Source organism: Gorilla gorilla, chromosome 12, assembly GCF_029281585.2.
Source record: "Gorilla gorilla gorilla isolate KB3781 chromosome 12, NHGRI_mGorGor1-v2.1_pri, whole genome shotgun sequence".
NCBI classification, from domain to species: Eukaryota; Metazoa; Chordata; class Mammalia; order Primates; family Hominidae; genus Gorilla; species Gorilla gorilla.
The window spans coordinates 71,153,577-71,175,122 of NC_073236.2; the positions used below are offsets into that span (position 1 = coordinate 71,153,577).

General features: G+C 38.1%; 1 protein-coding gene across 12 annotated transcripts in view; it reads right to left on the minus strand.

Annotated features, from left to right (window-relative positions):
* APLF (aprataxin and PNKP like factor) overlaps nucleotides 1–21,546 on the minus strand; it is a 164,189-nt gene that overhangs the window by 34,359 nt on the left and 108,284 nt on the right. For 3 of the 12 annotated variants that reach the window (XM_063695832.1, XM_063695831.1, XM_063695837.1), the window contains one exon: nucleotides 20,499–20,682. The exons of 4 other annotated variants lie outside the window; for them this stretch is intronic. In XM_063695832.1, the coding sequence (XP_063551902.1) occupies nucleotides 20,499–20,682 (184 nt within the window). Of the gene's footprint in view, nucleotides 1–10,579; nucleotides 10,722–11,549; nucleotides 11,757–20,162; nucleotides 20,683–21,546 lie in introns of those variants that run through there. 5 more of the 12 variants (XR_010129957.1, XR_010129956.1, XM_063695834.1 and 2 more) reach the window with 5 other exon arrangements.

Consider the following 21,546-nt stretch of genomic DNA (forward strand, 5'->3'; position numbering starts at 1 on the left):
CTCTGGTAGAATTCAGCTGTGAATCCATCTCGTCCTGGACTTTTTTGGTTGGTAAGCTATTAATTATTGCCTCAATTTCAGAGCCTATTATTGGTCTATTCAGGATTCAACTTCTTCCTGGTTTAGTCTTGGGAGGGTGTATATGTCGAGGAACTTATCCATTTCTTCTAGATTTTCTAGTTTATTTGCGTAGAGGTGTTTATAGTATTCTCTGATGGTAGTCTGTATTTCTGTGGGATCAGTGGTGATATCCCCTTTATCATTTTTTATTGTGTCTATTTGATTCTTCTCTCTTTTCTTCTTTATTAGTCTTGCTAGTGGTCTATCAATTTTGTTGATCTTTTCAAAAAACCAGCTCCTGGATTCACTGATTTTTTGAAGGGTTTTTTTGTGTCTCTATCTCCTTCAGTTCTTCTCTGATCTTAGTTATTTCTTGCCTTCTGCTAGCTTTTGAATGTGTTTGCTCTTGCTTCTCTAGTTCTTTTAATTGTGGTGTTAGGGTGTCAATTTTAGATCTTTCCTGCTTCCTCTTGTGGACATTTAGTGCTATAAATTTCCCTCTAAGCACTGCTTTAAATGTGTCCCAGAGATTCTGGCATGTTGTGTCTTTGTTCTCGTTGGTTTCAAAGAACATCTTTATTTCTGCCTTCATTTCATTATGTACCCAGTAGTCATTCAGGAGCAGGTTGTTCAGTTTCCATGTAGTTGAGCGGTTTTGAGTGAGTTTTTTCATCCTGAGTTCTAGTTTGATTGCACTATGGTCAGAGAGACAGTTTGTTATAATTTCTGTTCTTTTACATTTGCTGAGGAGAGCTTTACTTCCAACTATGTGGTCAATTTTGGAATAAGTGAGGTGTGGTCTTGAGAAGAATGTATGTTCTGTTGATTTGGGGTGGAGAGTTCTGTAGATGTCTATTAGGTCCGCTTGGTGCAGAGCTGAGTTTAATTCCTAGATATCCTTGTTAACTTTCTGTCTCGTTGATCTGTCTAACGTTGACAGTGGGATGTTAAAGTCTCCCATTATTATTGTGTGGGAGTCTAAGTCTCTTTGTAGGTCTCTAAGGACTTGCTTTATGAATCTGGGTGCTCCTGTATTGGGTGCATATATATTTAGGATAGTTAGCTCTTCTTGTTGAATTGATCCCTTTACCATTATGTAATGGCCTTCTCTGTCTCTTTTGATCTTTGTTGGTTTAAAGTCTGTTTTATTAGAGACTAGGATTGCAACCCCTGCCTTTTTTTGTTTTCCATTTGCTTGGTAGATCTTCCTCCATCCCTTTATTTTGAGCCGAATAGGCCTATGATTTTTATAACATCTGAAACTCTGCTAAAAGACTCCAAAAGCTTATACAGACAACTTATATTTGATGTGTCTGTTATGTAAAAACATTTCTTAAGAAAAAATATTCTGAATACAGGTAAAAGACAGTACCTCTGAAAATGTTGGGGTTGACATATTGTTTCATTTCAATATAAAACAAAATAGATTTGGAAATAGCCTCCATTTAGAATAATTTTCTTTAAGCTTACTGGGTACTTCAATATCTATACTGAGAGTATTTTCTCCATTAACGATATTATGTTCTGCAGAGAAGAAACAAATGAAGGCATAAACAATTTCAAATTCATTAACCATAAATGACAACTGTGAACAAGACTTCAGATAATTTTATGAAAAAGTTAAAAATTAGATCATATTTTAAAAAATACATTCTTTAGTAAAATACTACTGTCACAGAATTAGAGACAAATATGGTTAAGAAACTGATCCAAGTACAAGAATATGTATGAAGAATAAATATTCTGCTTGTATTTTTTTTTAAATTTAAAAACATAATGAAATTTTAAATTTGGGCTAATTATAGACACAGATGTATTTATATTTTTAAAAGGATTTCATTTTTGAAAAATGATTTGAATAAAACTATTTTGCAGGTCTGCTAATACAAAAAAAATTTTGTTGTTTAATAAATAAGTATTTTAAAAGCATTTTAAAAGATTTTAGTGTTCTCTTTCATTTTCAGAAGTGTTCCAATGTGGTGTTGAATTATAGTCACCCTCACTGTACATAACATATCTGGACATCCCTAAACATAGGCTAAACATAGGCTCATCCTTACTTGTCCTTAGACTCAGAAATTTCATTTAAAGATGAGGCTGCCTCCCATAGGCAGCTGTATTCTTGAAGGCTACACCCTCCACTAACATGGGAGGACTGGAGAAAATCCAAGCTAGGTACCAACCAGACAAAGAAAGAACCCCAGCATGTTCTGCAATAGCCAAACTGATCCTGATAAGGAAGGGAAATTTTCTCCCAAGCAATTGATTCTCTTTGAAAGATTTGAGAAAAGGGTGCTGGGATTTCAAAGAAGAGGGCAACCTGCAGAGCCCACAAAGTAAGGGAAAGAAAGGTCACAAAGAGGACTTTGGATACACAAGAAAATAACAGCTGCATTACTCACAGTAGCAAAGACATGGAATCAACCCAAATGCCCATCAATGATAGACTGGATAAAGAAAATGTGGTATATATACACCACGGAATACTATGCAGCCATAAAAAAGAATGAGATCATGTTCTTTGCAGGGACATGGATGGAGCTGGAAGCTGTTATCCTCAGCAAACTAATGCAGGAACAGAAACCAAACACCACATGTTCTCACTTATAAGTAGGAGCTGAAATGATGAGAACACATGGACACATGGGGTGGGTGGGGAACGACACAGGCTGAGGCCTGTCAAGAGGGAGAGCATCAGGAAGAACAGCTAATGGGTGCTGGGCTTAATACCTAGGTGATGGGTTGATCTGTGCAGCAAACCACCATGGCACACGTTTACCTATGTAACAAACCTGCATATCCCGCACATGTACCCTGGAACTGAAAATAGAAGTTGATAAATAAAAATAAATAAATGCTGATAACTTGGAAAAAAAGAGAAAAAGAAAATAACAGCTGCAGTTACATGTATCTAGTGCCACCACATCATGTGCTAAGCACTTGATGGACACATTACATACATATTTTCTCCTCATCCTTTCAACACTTCTACAAGATGGGTGTGTTATCCCCATTTTCCAGATAAAAATCTGAAGCTCACCCAGGTCTGGGAGCTCTTTGCTGCTACACCACCCTGTCTGCCCCGGTAGAGGGCGATGGAGAGCATATACGAAAACAAAAAGAAAACAAAACAAAAAGCACGTAAGTAAAGAAAGGCAAGTAAATCAAGGTTACAACTGGAGAAAATGATTTGTTCTTATAAGTAGGAATGACTAAAGACCTTAACAGACTATGAAAAACCTAGATGTTCAAAATAAATTGGCTTTGGATACACTTGAGAACAGTGGGCTGCCAGAGCCCTTATTAAGTCTACCAGAAACAAAAATGCCCTCTTTTGGGTGAAACATGTGCAGGGAGCCAAAGCTGGATATTAATTACCGAGTGACTTCAACTACCAGCCACCCTCTAGAAGTCCGCTGTGAAGTGGAATGTAAAATAACACAGGTAATCACAGACACAGGTTGCTGGAAATGATGCAAACATATTATTCTCCCCAAATTAAAACACTCTACTCATGTCCAGAGCTTGAAAATTTGTTTCCCAGTAAAGGTCAAGAAAAGCAAACATTGCTTGAATTTAATTATTAAGCCAGCTGTCAGTCACTGGCAGTGACACAAGCAGGAAGACATTTCAAGGCAGGAAATCAGCTGCAGTTAGCATGACAGGGTCCTTGCATCTTTAATCAGGAACTCCTCTGTCAGAATATTTTATTTATCACTGAAAGAATAATGCCAAGTTGGCATCTATTTTATTCCCTTACTGTATCTTTTTTCTTTTTTAAATAGCAAATCTAGCAAACAAGACCTTAGTTTACTAAGATTCGATGGATTTCAGTAGGGCTGATAACTGTATTAATTTGCATTAACTGTCCACATTCTAAAGTAGTGCCCTGAAGCAAGATCAAAACATGAGATACCAATGGCAATTCATTTTGCTTATAAGTTTAGGCATGAGAGTGACTGGTCCAGACAGAAGAACTGGTTCTATCCCCTGAATCCGCCACTACCAACTAGCAGCGGCTTCAAAAATTATAGGGGTGTGTGGGTAGAAACCAAGATTGGTAGATGGGAAGGAAGGGAGTACTTGGATTGATACAGAGTGAATGAGGAAGAGGCCTCAAACACCTGCCATTGCCTCTAGAACAACCACTGCAACTAATTTTTCCTCTGTAACTTTGGTGAATTCACATAAACTCTTGAATCTTTAATTTACCAGTTGCGAAACAGGAATAGGATACTCAAAAAGGAAGTTACTAGTAATGGTCTGAAGGTGGTGGTGGCTATGAGTGGTTATGAGTGATTTTTATATTGTTCTTTCTGCTTGTCTGTTTTCTCTGGTTTTTCCAAAATAGAATTTAAAGCATGTTATAAAATTTAAATATTCTATGATTTTTATACATCAAAGTTTCCTTAAGATTGAGTTAAGGACTAGCTACTGATGAATTTTTTGATGAAAAATCCATGTTTACACATGGGTTTATAATAGAGGAAGGAATTCATCATTGACTCAAATTATAGTCAACATTCGTCTACGGTCTACATTGCTTCTCAATGAATTCTAAAGCTTCTTCCAGCAGGAAAATTAAATGATTATGATATCTTTACTACTTTCTTCCAATACATATTTTCCAGTGACCATGATGGTACAGAAATACCATCAGGGCTTAATGTCTGACACGGGGTTAATGAGCAATATAGAAAAGTTCATCAATTCAGGAGACTACCTAAAGGTCATGATTAATTACATTTTCAATAGCCTTTAATTTTTTTCAGGATAACGATGGCCATAAAGAAAAAATGATTTTTAAATTATATTGAATTAAATTAAAATGATATAACTAAAAACGGAAAACAAAGATGCAAATGTATACTTAACACCAAAGAAAGTCTTATTTTTAAGTTTCTATCTCTCCTTTAGACACATATCAGCATATGTAATGACACATTTCATTAACATGCATGTACAATCTTCATCATTTCCACTTGGAGTTCTTTTTAAGCTTTTTAATAATTTGAGTGCTATTAATGGTTATGATAGAAATGTTTATGCTTCCCATGTATGGATTTATTATTCAGCTGACATGGGCTTGGATTTTGTTGGCTATACTGTAACTCACTTTCTCTTCTAGAATATTCATTTTCTCAAAGTCATAAGATATACATTTAGTTTAGTAGAACAAATATTTACAGATAATCAGACATGTATATAGCACTGGGCTAGGTATTATGTGAGAAAAAGAGAACACAGCCCATTCCCTCAAGAAAAGTAGACCATCGGTGACACTTCTAACATGACCACTTCTTCCCTATTGAGACAGGGCTGTCAGCTAGAAGTTAGGGAGCCCTGAAGAGCTCTAGATGTCCTTGGTAATACTTCCTCTTCCCTGCCTTCAGGATGCCACAAGCCTTGGCTGCCCACGGACAAATCCAGGTTGGAAGCTGCAATGAGAGCTCAGTACCCTGTATCACAACTTATCCCAACATGCTGTCACCCCTGTTTGCTTCAGTCACCACCAGAATCCAAGATGCCAGTTCACTTATTCCTCATCTATTATCTTATACCTGTGTGTTCAACAGGTATACAAATATGACTCAGTTTCTCACTCCTTCACAACCCTAAACTCTTGCCCTTTGTAACTCACAGCCTGTCATTTGCAAAATCCCCTAAATGCTCACCTCTTCTCTGAACATTCCCATGATCTAGCCCTACACAATCTGGCTCCTGCCTACTTCTACCAGAGGAAGCCCACTCCCACCCCTCCTCTCCACCTTGATCCTTCTACCATAAGCACTCTAGTTTTCCTGCTGTTTCTGGAACTCCCCAGGCTCCTTCCTGCCCGTGGCCTTTGTACTTGTCAGCTCCGTTTGGTATACTCTCTTCCTACACCTTCTCCTGGCCACTGCCTTGTTCACTCAGGTCTGTATTCACATATCACTCCTCAGGGAGGCCTTTCCTGACCACGGATCTAAAACAGCCACCACCCCTCACACCTACCGCAAGCTCCCACCCCACCATTCTCTATGCTTTTCCCCTGCTTTATTTCTATAGCACTTATTACACCTATCGTAGTCTCTATTTTGTTGGTGTATTTCCTGTTATCTCGTTATACTATAAACTCCATTTGGGAAAGAATGTTGTCTCATTCATCTCTGCATCTTCTATGCCAAGAACAATGTCTGTGGCAGTTCCAGCTGCTCAACAAGTATGTGTTGAATGAATGAGTGAATGAATATTTCAGAATTTTCAGAATGCCCCAGAAAAAAATTCATGGTTATATAAGTTTTAGAAACAGTAGATATATAAACCCAGTTTTAAAGACTCACAGGACACATTTGCTTATGCAAGGCTATGTCAAGTCTCAAAGCAACAAACCCATTTAATTCCGCATTTCAAAATTAATTTCATCATGGTACCCTTTTAAGCCTCACCTATAAATATCTATAGAATCAGAATTCCATTTGGGAAAGATTGCTGTTGGCAACTGAAATCTGTTGAGGATACTTTACAGGAGAATGACATCTCTTGACCTCTGGACAATCCCCTAATTCCTTCCCTTTCTTCCATCTCCAATTTCCTAATTTCTTTTATAGGCCAGAACAGAACCCACTCTCAGGAGTCTGGGCACTGGGAATCTGGGGCTCACTTAAGAGAAAGTCTCTCTGTTGGTGGACACTCAAGAGACTCTGTTACCCAAAGAGCTACACTGAGGTGAGCAATGTGTCACCCAAGCTTATCTCACATGGGTGACAGGAACCTCCAGTACAGCAGTATCCAGCCTTGCCCCAGTTCCAGCCTCCTCCAACATAAAACTCCCTTCCTCATGGTAAGATATGAGGGTTGGGGGCCATTGTTAGGAGAGCGAGGGTAAATCCCCTTGCCTCTTCAACTTGCTACTTTTTACCATTTTTACATGTATCCTGGGAGTTAGGTTTAAAGGCTTAATTAGATTCAGGTTAACATTTTTGGCAAGGGTGGAGTCAGCTCCTTCTTTGGGCGAACTCTGATGGAAGTTATCTGTGATCTGCCCCTCGGTGGGACCTGGCTGCACTCTCTTTTCCACGTCACCTCCATTGAGTATCAGGTCTGACTTGGGCTCAGAAGCTGAGTCTGGTGGCCTCATGTATTCATTGCCTGTTACATATAAACTGAAGTTCACAGCATTCTCTGTCTCCTTGGTATGCTGTAGGCATGGGCTACAGTTAATTTTATTTTCTCTCTACCAATTAAAACGATGCTTTCCCCAAATAAAGCATATTATTATTTTAAAATTTATGGACCCTGTGAATTTTACAACTGACTTTCCCCCTTGTTTGGGAAGACTGAGAGCTGGATTTGCTCCTCTATAAACCAGTATATGAGCTATGCTTTTCTGTACATTCTTGTGAATTAACTTCATCCCTGGCTTAAGCTTTCTATTCTGCTTTTGTGTTCAATTCTCCATCTATTTCTTTTTCATCTTGTGTATTTCTGTAAGCTGCCTTGGTTCCTTAATGGAATGAGGCAGGAATGTAAATCCACAGAGCAGCAGAGTGTTTGTAGGCATAGGAAGATGCCGGCACGTGTTGACATACTTATTTGCCTATCTTGCAAAGTTTACTCATCAGAACTGAAGGTCATGAAGCACTGCACCATACTGGGTAATGACATGGCATTTCCACTGGCATTTAATGGTAAATTGCATTGCCTTTCACAGTACTAAAACTGTTGTTGTAGAAGAAGGAAATACTTCGGATTCTGGAAATTAAAGCAAATGGGAGAAATAATGTAAACCACCTTATCTATTGGAGGCCAAAGTTTCGAGCTTGTATTCTGGCTGGAACTCTCAGCCTAGTGCTACCCAAACCCATCCAACTTCCAGTCCTCAATTAGCTCTTCCTGAGAGGGAAGGTGGAATTCTTTAAGAATTGTGATCTTTCCCTGAACGTGTTTTAAAATTGAGGATGATGGAAAAGAAAAAATAAAATGAGTATCAGACACTTTGCAATTAGCTATTTAAGAGAAATACATCTTAAGTAAGGAGGAGCTAACGGAGTCTTTTGTAGCCTACACAGCTCTGAGCTGACTCCCAAGTTCAGCTCCAGGTATTATCAGGCTGTCGACAGGTCAAGAAAGAAGACAAGAGAAGAGCTGGCCCCTGCGTATAGAGAACACTAGCCTTGTCTTCCATGCTCATTTGTCTCATCTGCTTGAGAACTTCATTTCTGCCTGTCTTTGGGCTGTTTACCCCACAAAAGCCCAACTTTGCTATTCTGAGTCTTGGATCCTTGCCCAAGAGATTAGTTAATGCATTTGTGTACATGGCAGTGTTGAAAAACAAAAGTTGCCAGGCAGCAGAAAGACAACCAACCATCCTCCCACAAACATGACTTTAGATCTTGGTTTGAACAAATCAAGTAGTGTGATGTCGTGGAACAAATTCATACACTAGAAGGAAGTTCCTGGATGGCCTGGATTTCTGTCACCCCAGGGCCTGGAGCAGAGCTTGGCACTAAGTGGGAGCTCAATAAGTATTTATTTGTTGAACAAATGAGTGGATGCTAGGAGTTACATAGGCCAGTACAACTTCGTAGCATTGGTGTTTAATGGTCACAGATCACAAAGGCACAGATCATGTCCTGTGCTGAAAATGAGTTAACAAATTCAAACAGGCTGGAGCTGAGCTGTCCCCTATTGCCCAGAGCTCCCAAATACCAATTGTTTGCTTTCCTTCCTTTGCAGCATTGGGAGCCATTCAGTGACTTAGAAGATGATGTTAGAGTGTGAGAGGTCACACAAAGATATGAGGCTCCTGAGTGTTCAGCTGACACCCCCACCCCACTGACCAGGACAAAGGTTGCCCCTCTCTGCTTCTACTGCCTGTTCTTTTTTTTTTTTTGAATCGGGGTCTTGCTCTGTTGCTCAAGATGGAGTGAAGTAGCACAATCTTCTCTGCTCATGGCAACTTCCATCTTTTGGGTTCAAGTGATCCTTCTGTCTCAGCTTCCCAAATAGCTGGGATTAAAGCGGGCACCACCACACCCAGATAACTTTTGTATTTTTACTAGAGACGGGATTTTGCCATGTTGGTGAACAGGCTGGTCTTGAACTCCTGACCTCAAGTGATCCACCCGCCTCAGCCTCCCAAAATGCTGGAATTACAGGTGTAAGCCGCTGCACCCAGCCTGCTTCTACCCCATGTTCTGAGAGTTCTGCCTGTGGCTTCTCTTCTGCAAAGTTACCTCCAACCTTGTCTTCAGCCCTGTTTCTCCTGATGGAGCCAGTGTAGGAAGTGGTGGGCAGGCAGTGCGTCCTGCCTCCAGTCCCTGGGAAGGTCCCAGGCCGCTCTGCCTCATCTGTCCCTCTAATGCTGTAGGAGCTGCCAAGGACAACCTTGAGGAAAGGCAAAGGCGCTCCTCAGCCTGCCAGGCGGTATGACCTGTGTGGCCCTTGCTCTGCCTCCCAGCTTTGGTGTTGTTATTTCTTTACCTATAATGTGCGTTAAACCTAAAACTCCATTCCCAGCTGCTGCAGTTTAAAGCTATACTTAACTCTCTAATAATAAGCTAATATATGTTGGTGCAACACTTTGCACTCTGTGGTCCAAAGATCTGAAGAACATTTTTTTATTCCCCCCGAAAATGTGAAGAACATTTTTTTTAGTCAGGATGCATTTACATAGCACCTGTGTAACAAAATAAGACTCATTACTTGGCAAAATGCCAGAATTTCATGTTACAGCATTGTCAAACTTTTAAAAGACAAACATTAACTTTGCAACATTTCTATGTCAGCCTGACTCCTTACTTACTAACTTTTGGAGAAAGGAAAAGAAAGATCATAACAAGCAATGACCAAAATTTGCTTAATTGACAACCATAGTGTTCATTACATAGCTTAATCTTAATTTAAACTCTAGTGTAATAACTAAAAGTTGGTTTGTTTCTCCTTATGCTGTATGTAACAGACAGGACTGACTAGCTTAAGGAAAATATGAAGAGCTGCTGGGGTCGTTTGATGAAAGGAAGAGTTAACCAGCCAGAGAACCAGACAGCTCTGAGGCCTCAGCAATGGAGGCTTGGGGACCTGCTCTCCAGAGTGCTGTGGTAGAGAGCGCCTCCGATACGAGGCGCTCCTTGTCCCTGTCCTTATCTACTCAAAAAAAAAAAAAAAAACCCTAGAAAAAGCACCCGACTGGCCCTGCTAGCGTTAAGGGGTCACCCCAAACCAGTTGCTGAGGTCAGAAGGGTAAGGTCATGTGCCTGGGCCGTGGCCCCTGGAGGCTCTCTTCTGTGCGCCGGCACTGTCCCCAGAGAACGAATCAGCCAGTGAGGCAGCTCCCCAGGGTCTCCACCAAGGGAAGCACAAATGTTCTTCTTTAAAATGAACCAAGTAGGTGGGGTGCGATGGCTCATGCCTGTAATCCCAGTACTTTGGGAGGCCAAGGGGGCAGGATCCCTTAATCCCAGGAGTTTGAGACCAGTCTAGGCAACACAGGGAAACCCCACGTCTACAAAAAAAAAAAAATTTTTTTTTTAATTACCTGGACATGGTGGTGCATGCCTGTAGTCCCAGCTGCTTGGGAAGCTGAGGCAGGAGGATTGCTTGAGCCCAGGAATTTGAGACTGCAGTCAATGGTGATTGTACCATTGCACTCTGGCTTAGGTGACAGAGCCAGACCCTGTCTTAAAAAATAATAATAATTAAATTAAAAAGAATAAAATGAACCAATGGTGGCTCCTGTTGGTGTAATGTCGTGTTGAGAGATGCAGGGAATGTCATTAACTCGACACTGTCACTCCAACAGGCTTGATCTCACTATTTTGTTAACACTTCTAAGGTGAAGTGCTAATGACTTTTATTGGTTTAGGAGGACAATAGTCAGTCTGCTAGTTTGAAAAAAAGTTTGGGGAAAACAAACATGTATCCTTCCTTAGGGAATATCTACATAAACATCCAGACTGCTAATTCCAGACAGCTGTTTATTTCACAGGCCAGTAAGCCTGCTAAGTCAAAAAACGGACATCTCCTTAGCAGGAGGCATGTGTTAATATTTAGGTATGGATGACTAATGCCATTTTGAGATGTCAACCATTAATTAAAAATAACAAGTGCTATATCTAAGAATAAAATAACAGGCAGATTGATCTGTGGCTATTAATTAGACCTAGCAAGCAACACGATTTTATCTTCTGTCAGTTAGCTCTTAGTAATCAACATTGTCAAAGGAAACTGACTTTTATCAGCATGGAATTAAGGGTGCTGGACACACAGTTTGCTTAATCTCAGTTTTGGAACAACAAATTTCTCTTTCAAAATAAAAGAGATGAATTACAATGATATAATTTCCTTAAGCTAGCACTAACACAATTAGGAAGATTCTGGACCTCCCACTTAAGCACTGAGGTAAGGGGGGCAGAGGTTGTCTGGAGTCCTAATTAGCTCAAGTTCTTCAACCCACATTTCTTATCCAGTGATGAGAACCATGAGGAGAAAGCCTCCTGGCTTCTTACCTTTTGGTGCTCTACTAACAGAAGAGAAACAATCCTGAGTGTTCACCTGCTGACCTAATGATGCCAACAGTGAAGAGTCCAAGCACCAAGATATCAAGGAGAACTGAATCATGCAATGTTTATGGTGAATGCTGAATATCACAGAATGTCAGGAGTTGTCCAGAAGAGGGTGAGAAGATGAAGAATGAAGATGCGGGAAATTATTTGCTGAAAAAAAGTTTGATATAATTCATTTGTAATTCCCAATGTTTGGTACTATCCTACGAGTAGAAACGTGAATACTTTCCATTTCCTCTGTGGCTATTAATCTGTTCACCCTTTTTAATGTCTTATAAAGTACACTTTGGAAAGTTATTTTTTTTAGAAAGTCATACATTCATCTACATTTACAAATTGACATGAAGTTGTACATACTCTCTTACAAAATTTTAAAACATCCATATTTGTAGTTCTAACCCTTTTTATTTTTAATGTTTGTCTTTTTTTTTTTTTTGCTAAGAGTTGTCTCTATTTTTTCTCTTATTGATCAAGTCTGTTGGGTTTTCCTTTTTTAGTCTTTTATCTAAAGATTTTACTAATTCTATCCTATCCTTGGCTAATTCGGATGCTCTGCTTTTGTCTAGCTCTAAAATACTTAGTTGATTTATTATTAATCTTTTTTCTTTTACATGTAAGACAATATTATTTTTCTTCAAATATATTACTTGCTACATAATAGTAACATAATACTCTAATTGTTGCTTATTTTTAAACAGCTTACAAGTTCAACCTGATGCCTTTTTTTCCAGAGATATGATTTTAATCTATTCAGAAGGATGGATTAAAATATCACATCCATTAGATTTATTTTTCCTGTCCTTTGGTTGTTCGTTTCTAATTTCATTACACCATAGGAGGTTTCCACTGTGGGCTCCACAGACAAAATGACACCCATGGCACAAACAAGGAAGTTTCCTGACAGTGTAGTTAGCACCAATGTGAGCCGCTAAACTCACAGCTAATGAAGGTTAAAATCTCAAGAATAATGTGTGTCACTGATAGAATTACTGTGTGTATAATTTTATGGTTTCAAAGAATATTGGCTACTTCTATTCTTGACTTTCCATCTTTTATGCTTTATGAAAAATGAAAGTCGCACAGATTAATCCCAAACTTCAGAATGATTAATTTTCTTTTGAGGCGTCACAAACTCTGCTTGCTTTTCATTGTTGGGCCTGGACTGAACTCCTCATTAGAGATATATAGAAGTGGGCTTATACTGCCTGCCTTCCAAAGCTGTCCTTCAACAGCATCTTATCCATGAACCAGAAAGCTGTGTGTGTGTGTGTGTGTGTGTGTGTATTTTAATACTAATACTAGTGCCCCATCTGAGAGATTCTGACCCAGTAGGTCTCTCATGGAACCCAGCACCTATTGTTTTTTAAAGAAATTCATAGGGGATTCTGATGCACAGCTAGGTTAAGGATCACTGTATTAATAAATTTAACTAATACAAAAATGCTAACAGAAGTACAAGGACCCATTCCTTAACTTTCACAACATTGTAATCTCTCTGCAGATTCCTTCTTTCTGACTATAAAACATGCTGTGTGTTCCCACCATAAAAACAATGCCACACAAAACAAACCTCTACTGATTTTATCATCTCTACACTTCCCTAGAGTGATTGCAATCTATTTATCTCTTCTCCACCATTTCTTCCTGAACACCCTGACATCTTGCTTCTCCCATGCTACTCTTTTGGTCATCATCACTCATGTCCAAAGAGTCATTTATCCATTCAACAAGTATGTATTGAGCGCCAGTTATGTTCTAGGCACTGTTCTTAACACTGGAAATTTGGCACTGAAAACAATGGACAAATACCCTTGTCTTGATGAAGTTTACATTCTAGCAAAGTGAGAAAGAAAAACGAACAGAGGTAAATTACACAGTATTTTGAGAAATACATATTATGAAAAAAATAGAGCTAGGTATAAGAGATCAGAAGTGTATATGTGGGGATGGAGTGGAGGAAGCAGAAATGTCAAATAGGGTGACCAAGTAAGGCCTTAGACATTTCCCTCAAGGGGAACAACTCTTGAAGGAGGTGATGGTCTGATCCATGTGATTATCTTGGGAAAGAGCATTCGAGGCAGAATGAACAGCCAGGCCGTAGACCTGAAGTCAGGAACGTATGTGAGAAAAAATAAGGAGGCTAATCCAGCTGGATCAGAGAAAGTGAAAAATTGTAGTAGGTGAGGTTGGGGAGATAATAAAGGACATAATAAAGACTCTGGCTTTGGTCTGAGTGAGACTGGAGACCACTGGAGGGTTTGGGACAAGGGTGTAATATGATTTGACTTAAGCTGTAATAGGATTACTCTGACTGCTGTGCTCTGAATAAACTTATAGGAGACCAAAGGTTGGAGCAGGGAGCCCAAGTTGATAGCAGTTGAAGTGCAGAAATATAGTCAGATTCTGGATATATTTTGAAAGTAGAATCAACAAGATTTTGCTGATTGTTGAAGGAAGTGGGACTGAAGAATAAATATTCTTAAGGTTTTGTGGCCTGAGCAAGGGCAAAGAAGTTTCAGAAGGACAATTAGAATTCAGTATTAAACATGTGAAGTTTGAGGTGTTTATCCTACAGTCAAGTGGAAATGTTGGGTAGGCAGTTGGATATATAAAGGCCTGGAGCTTAGGGAAGAGGTCTTTCCTTGAGATACAAATTTAGGAGTTTTCAGCATATGGAAAAGAGCCACAAGATTGCATAAAATCACCAAGGAAATGAATGTAGAGAGGAAAAGGAACCTAGGACCAAGGACTTTGCGCTGGAACACTTTAAGTGTTCATGGAAAAAAGAAATACCAAGCAAAGAACACTGGGAGTAAGGTGGGTAGAAAACTCAAGACATTCTAATTTCCTGGAAGTCAAGTGAAGGAAATGTTCCAAGGAGGTGGAAGTGACCTTTTGTTTCAAATGTTGAGGAAAGATTGAGAAGGATGAGGGCTGAGAAATGACCATAGGATTCAGGAGAGTGGAAATCACTGATGCACCTGACAAAAGCAGTTTCAGTGGAAAAGGTGGTGGGAAAGGCTTGATTTTGTAACCAAGTTCAGGCTCATCCTGCTCATCGCACAACAGCCAATAAGTAGGGAGATAAGGAGTTGGAGCAAGGAAGGCAACTTAATTTTGGAAAGCCAGTAAACCGAGAAGATGGCCGACTAACGTCCTAAAGTACCATCTTAAATCAGAACAAATTTCAGGCTGCTTTTATGTTAAGGGCAAAAGGAAGAGGAGGGGGTTGGGACCAAGAAGTGACCAATGAGTACAAATATGTGGGCACCAGTAAGAGTCCAAGGGCTTTGGGAACTTCTTTGTGCTTGGTCAGGTCACAATGCACCTATAAATCTTCAATAAAACATAATTGTTTACATACTTCCTCAATAATCACAGAATTAGTTTCAAAAACTACATGACTCCTGTTTTCACATTTAATCTCAGTGCTCTGAAATTATCCTAGCCTATGTGTAGCAATGGGTAAAGGTCCCTTAAACGAAAATGGAATTAGTTATGTTAGTTCTTTTGATGTTTTTCTGTTACAATTTTAAGGACTTAAAGGATGGGCACTGGTGACAGCAAGTATAGACAACACTTTTGACGAATTTTCCTGTTAAGGGGAGAAGATAAATAGGGTAGTAAAGCTGTTGTGGGGAGTGAATTAAGGAAAGTTTTTTTGTCTCTCTTTAAGATGGAAGAAATATTATTAAGTTTACATGGTGATGGGAATGAATCAGTACATAGGAAAAAACTGATGAGATGGGAGAGGGGGAGGAATTACCAGTGTAATGTCCTTAAGCACGTAAGAGATGCCTGGATCTAGGGAAATGATTTTAAATAAAATAATAAACAATTTATCTATAATACCGGGGGAGAAGATAAAGAATTTGAGAATAGCTGGTAGGTGGGTAGATGCAGGTGAGAGTTTGTAAAAGTTCTCATTGAATAGCTTCAATTATCTCAGTGAAGTAGGAAGCTAAATCTAATCTCAGTTCTTAGGTGTGTAACCATTCTATAGCAACTGACAATATTAACTACTTCTTCCTTCTTAATATTCATTCTACTTTCAGCTCCCGTGACACAGAAAGTTCCTAACATTCCTCTTCTTCTAATTCCTCTGAAGAATCTTTTTATCTATCTTCCTGTCCCTTAAATTATGACACTAAATATCTTGTCCTCAACTCTCTTTTACCACTTACTCCTTTGGTGACTGTGGTAGACATTACTAGTGTTCACTCTGTTTCTAGTCTTTTCTGGACATCCATAAGACTGTACTTCCCAAGCCCCTTCTAGTGGTTAAAGCCATGTAATTACTTCTGGCCAATGAGCTGCAAACAGGAGTGATGTCACTTCAGCCTGAAGCCTTTAATTACACTATAACCCTCTACTTTCTGTATTCCCTTGCAGTCATGATTAAGAAGGTCTCACGATCCAGATGATACAACTGCAAGAAGGCAGAGACTCTAAAATGCTGGAATGCTGAGTTGCTACATGGAAGACAGTGCCCTAGAGGGTCACCCAACACAGAAAATCTTGGCATAAGAAAATGTTCCTTGTGTTAAGACACTGAGATTTTGGGGTTATCCTAGCATAACTAGTCTAACTGAATGGCACAGTGACCTACTGGAGTGGTTCTCAAAATTTTCAGCCTCAGGAGTCTTTTCACTCTTAAAAATTACTGAGAAACCCAAAAAGCTTTTGTTTATTAGGGTCGTATTTGTAGACAGTTACCATACTGGAGATTATAATTGAGAAATTTTTAAAATATTTAGTAATTCACTTAAAAAGAAGAGTAAACCCATTACACATGGATACATGTATTTTATAAAAAATTATTATATATTTTAAAGAATTTAGTCAGATGAATGGCATTGTTTTACATTTTTGCAAATCTCTTTAAAGTCTGTCTTCTCTAGAAGACAGGTAGATTCCTGTATCTGCTCTCCTATGTTGTTTTGCTTGAAGTACATGGAGAAAACCAGGCCTTACACAGATATGTAGTTGAAAAGGAAGGAGTATTTTAATAGGCTTTTCAGGTAATGGTGGATATTCTTCTTGATGTCACAAAAATAGACAAATGGCAGTTTCTGGAAGATTAGTTGAAATATGGAATCTGAAACCATATTAATGAACTTAACAGACTCTGTTACATTAAGTCCATTGCTTCATCTTACACTTTGACTGGATCTCTTACCCATGCCTGGTTTTATAACATCATACACTGGTTATGTGGAAAATGTTGGCTCACTAAGTTTTGCAGATCTTCCAAATATTGATACATTTTATTATATCATATCACCTACAATATCATCATAATAGTTTTTAGAGTTTTGAAAAGCTATCAAGCTAATGGTGATGAATTCAAGTTCTTCCAAAATTCTGATTTTTGCTTAAAAGCTCAAATTTCAGCATTACAGCAAATACTGTTGGTTGTTTTCCTTGAAAACAGGGCTCATTTAGTTCATGTTTGATAAAACATCTGCCAAATACTCAAGTTTGAATAATCATAATGTCTGCCAGTCATTCTTTCAAGTAAAAATTTTGTTCCATAAAAAAATCTGTTAGTTCATCCTGCAACTCAATCACACCAAGATTTTCTCATGACTGAGACTGTATATACTTCAGTATACAGCCAGAGGGGTATTTCTGTTACACTCTAGCTTCTCCTTCTCTGACTGGTCCCATTCTATCCACTATGTTATTTGAATGCTTGCCTCATTGCCTTTGTAAAATCTTTTACTGTAGACACCATTTCTTTTTCTTTTTTGTATCTTTCATAGTATTTAGTAGTCACTGTCACTGAATGAATAAATATCCTATTGTCCAGAATAGAGAGTAAGCACATTGAAAATAGGGACTCTATGTTATTCTTTGAATTGCTGACACCTAAGACAGTATCTTGGGCACAACAGAGTATAACTGTGGTTGTTTATGATGATAAAGTTTATTATGTACATTATATTAGGGTGGCCAATAATAATCTCAATCATAATTATTCTTTATCACTTTACTTTCAGTACATATTGTAGAGGTGAAGCTTTGTAGGCTAGGTTTGTAGATTGGCAGGAAAAGATCCCCCTCCCCCACATGCACACATCATTATGGACTCCTGGCCAACAAAGAGACTGAATGGGAATGAGGTGGTCTCACAGAGCAGAGCTGGATGCAGCGTGCTGGCGGACAGTTTCCCCCTCAGTGAGGTGTGCTGGTGACACTGAACAATTAGTTGTAAGAAACTACCCATTTACTCTCAGCTTTACATCAACATTCTGGAATAATTATGCTCACAATCTATCTGCTTTCATTACAATGAATGTTTAGGATCCTCTAGTTCTAGAAACTCAGTATCAATAGGGCCATCCTCAACCAGCGGAAAACACCAAAGTCAGTGTTCAAGTGTCCCCCAAAACTCTTCAGGTCTCCAGTTTCCCAGGGTCCTAGAAAACCCATCCCCCCTCAAAAGTTTAGCCAAAAAATATTTGCTTTTAAAATTAGGCACATAGGTGAGAAATGTATATATGATAATTTTTACCATGACAGAGGAGGCTGGGATATAGTTTCAGTTCCAGGAACACCATGACAGGGAGAATTGGCTCTTATCCACTGTATAGAACAGCAATTAATTTAAAAAATCAAGCTTTGTTAATGGTGCTCTTGAGACCACTGACAGCCTAATGTTACCGGTTTTCCCTCTGTTTTGGAAAACACAGATCTAAACACAGTCCAATTACACTTTCATTTTCCTTACACTTCAGTCAATTAAGCTATACATTTATTTATACAATAGTTATACTCAAAAGTGTCTTCAGGATGATTATGAAAGTTGCATTAAAACTGTATCGTTAAAAGCAGCTACCATGAACTATTACATTACTACGAAGAATATCCTTTGATATTAAATATTTTTTTCCTTCTAAAAGACTGGTATTACCCTTTGCATTACTTTTTTGTGACAGATTTATTGAAATATATAGTTCATGTGCAATGAAATCTACCCTTTGAAAGTGTACAATGCATTGTTTGTAATATATTTACAGAGTTGTGCAACCATCACTGCCATCTAATCTTAGAACATTTTTATCACTCAAAAGGAAATCCTGTACTCATTAGCAGTCACTCCCCATTCTTCCTCCCCAAGTCCCTGGCAACCACAAATTTGCTTTCTGTCTTTATGGATTTGCCTATTTTGGAAATTTCATATAAATGAGTTCATACAGTATGTGGCCTTTTGTGTCTGGCTTCTTTTACTTGCCTTCGAGGTTCATCTATCTTGTAGCATGTATCAGTACTTTATTCCTTTTTATGACCAAATAATATTCCATTGCACAGATATACCACGTTTTGCTTATCCATTCATCAGTTGATAGACATTTGGGTGTTTATACTTTTTGGCTGTTAAGAATAATGCTTCTATTGACATTGTGTACAGTTTTTATGTGGAAATGTTTTCAATTCCTTTGGGTATATACCTAGGAGTAGATTATGTAACACTTCAAGGATTAAGTTAGTGGCAGGGATGAGAATAAGTTAAATATTACATTCGTAGATTTGTTATACTACCAAGGCTAAAGGGACATTATAAGGGGAAAAATAGTTCCCAAATAACAATAAGAGATAAAAATCAGAATAATAGGTTATAGTCTAGAGAAATGTTTATCTTATTCTTGTTCCAGTTTAAGTAAATATTAAATATTGTATAATTACTGGGAGATATATTTTAAAGCAATGAGAAAATATTATTATAAATATGTTTTGATCTTTTAAGATATAAATTTTTAGGTTCCTTTAGAGTAGAAAATAATAGCATTTAACAAAGATTCTTTTGGCTTAGTGATTTATGATTTCAATAAATATCTCCTGCTCTGTGTACACAACCCAACTGTTATTAAAGATTCTAAACTACATTTTAACAATTCAAAGTCACGTAATATGAAGAGCATTATAGGGCTTAAAGTAGTTTTAGAACAGAAATACAGAAAGATACTTCATAAAACTGGAGAATAAGTGGTTTCTTCTTGATATGGGAGGCCAGAATCTTGAACTTTCAACTGGCAAACAACTTGCTACTTTCATCTGAGGTCAAAAAAACTAAGGCAAAACTAATGCCATTTGAGAAAGTTATGTCATTTCTCTATTCTTACTATAAAGACAGCACATTGAGAGTTAAAACAATCAGCTAGGACTTTAGTTTGAAAAAAAAGGTCAAGTTTTTTGAGTTTTTTTACTTTTAAATTCAAACATACAGTAAATTGCAGATGTGGAACACAAAATAACATTCCCTACATGGTGAACATTTCTCTTCTACAGCCTAGTTGAATCTATTTTCAGTACCCATTTGGAACCAATCTTCCCAAGTTTTGAAGGATAAAAGTAGTAAGTGAAATTGCAAAGCTCACATCTAAGGTACTAGAAAAAAAACGCCATTATGTAATGGCTGCATTTTTTAAAGCCTGGTTCTGCTTACAGAATTACCTCAGTAACAATGAAAAGAGGCATGTTTTCATGTAATTTGCCTGGTTATACTTGCAGAGTACTCCATAATCTTTGGAAAAAAATTTAAAAAGACCAGAGTTTTATGCAACCTATGGCTTTTACTTTTTATTACCAATATACAAAGTATATAAAAAATATCCATTTTTACTCTACCTTCTCTGTCTTCCTATTTCCAGATGCTTTAAGTAGGAAAGAAAAGGCAAGGCAACAAAAAATTCCATCTATTATACTGAAGGCTGACGTTTCAATGTCTCATTTGTAAAGAGCCAGTAGTAAAAGTCATTAACTATCAAAAGAAGGAAAATAACTGTCACTTAAGTACCTCCTTAGTTCATAAATGTTTTCCCACAAAGAAAAAGTAAATGTAAGGCAGATATGACTACAGAAGTTAGTTACTATTTTCTTTTCATAAACCTTTTTGCTTCTTTCAAAAGCTCTTCCACATCTTCCTTCTCTTCATCTTCCTTTCCTGGTTCCCAGTCAGAATCTTCATCTGTTGGCTCATAGTCTTCTTCCTCATCATCTAGAAAGCTGTCGTTCAGGTCATACTCATTGGGTTGCCCAACATTATCATTATCTTCATCTAAAACATTTCTCACTGCAAAACAGAAGATTGGTACACAACACATCAATCACCACTCAACCTGGGATGACAGACATCTACCTATAAAATGTCTTTCTGCATCCAGAGGATTAATTTTATTAATGCATAGCTTACCACTACAAATTTCTGGAAATGGCACTAAAATGATGCTTTGTTATTTATTATTCTAACTTTTCCTACCATGAGGCTCCTGAAACTAAAATGACCCATGAGATTAACAATAATGGTTCCTTAATCTCATAATCATATTCACAACATCCCATCTTCCCATGTGGTAGACTGTATTTTTGTCCCAATTATTCACTGCCCCTTCCTGTGATATGATTATACTTCCTCACTTCTCAGTGATTGCCCAAAGAAATGTGAGTGGAAATAGTGTCTGTCTCTTCCAAAAGGATGCTTTAAGACTCTTTCTCTGGTTCTGCTATTGCCATTTCCCCTCTGCCACAAGAACAGCATGTCCCAGATAGAGGCTGATCCCTCAGCCTGGATTCCAGGATGAGAATACACATGGCACAAGGCCACAGCCAATTCACAGCTGCAATAAGGAGAAATACACTTAAATAAGTGTATTTATTGTTATAAGGCACTGAAATTTAGAAATGTTTGTTATCACAGCAAACCTAGCAAAAGCTTGCTGACACATCAGGGTGTGAGCTTAGATACTTTGGAAAGTTTAGTTTTATAGGTCTAAGATATTCTTACAGTTCATGTTTCAATAAGACTAGGATTGCCATAATAATAGACATTAGAATTTACAGATTTCTAAGTAATACTATAATACTAGAATTCTTCTGTCTCCAAATTCATTTCTTTCCTGATCTTACTCTTTCCACAGTAAGCTACAGAGTTGCTTTA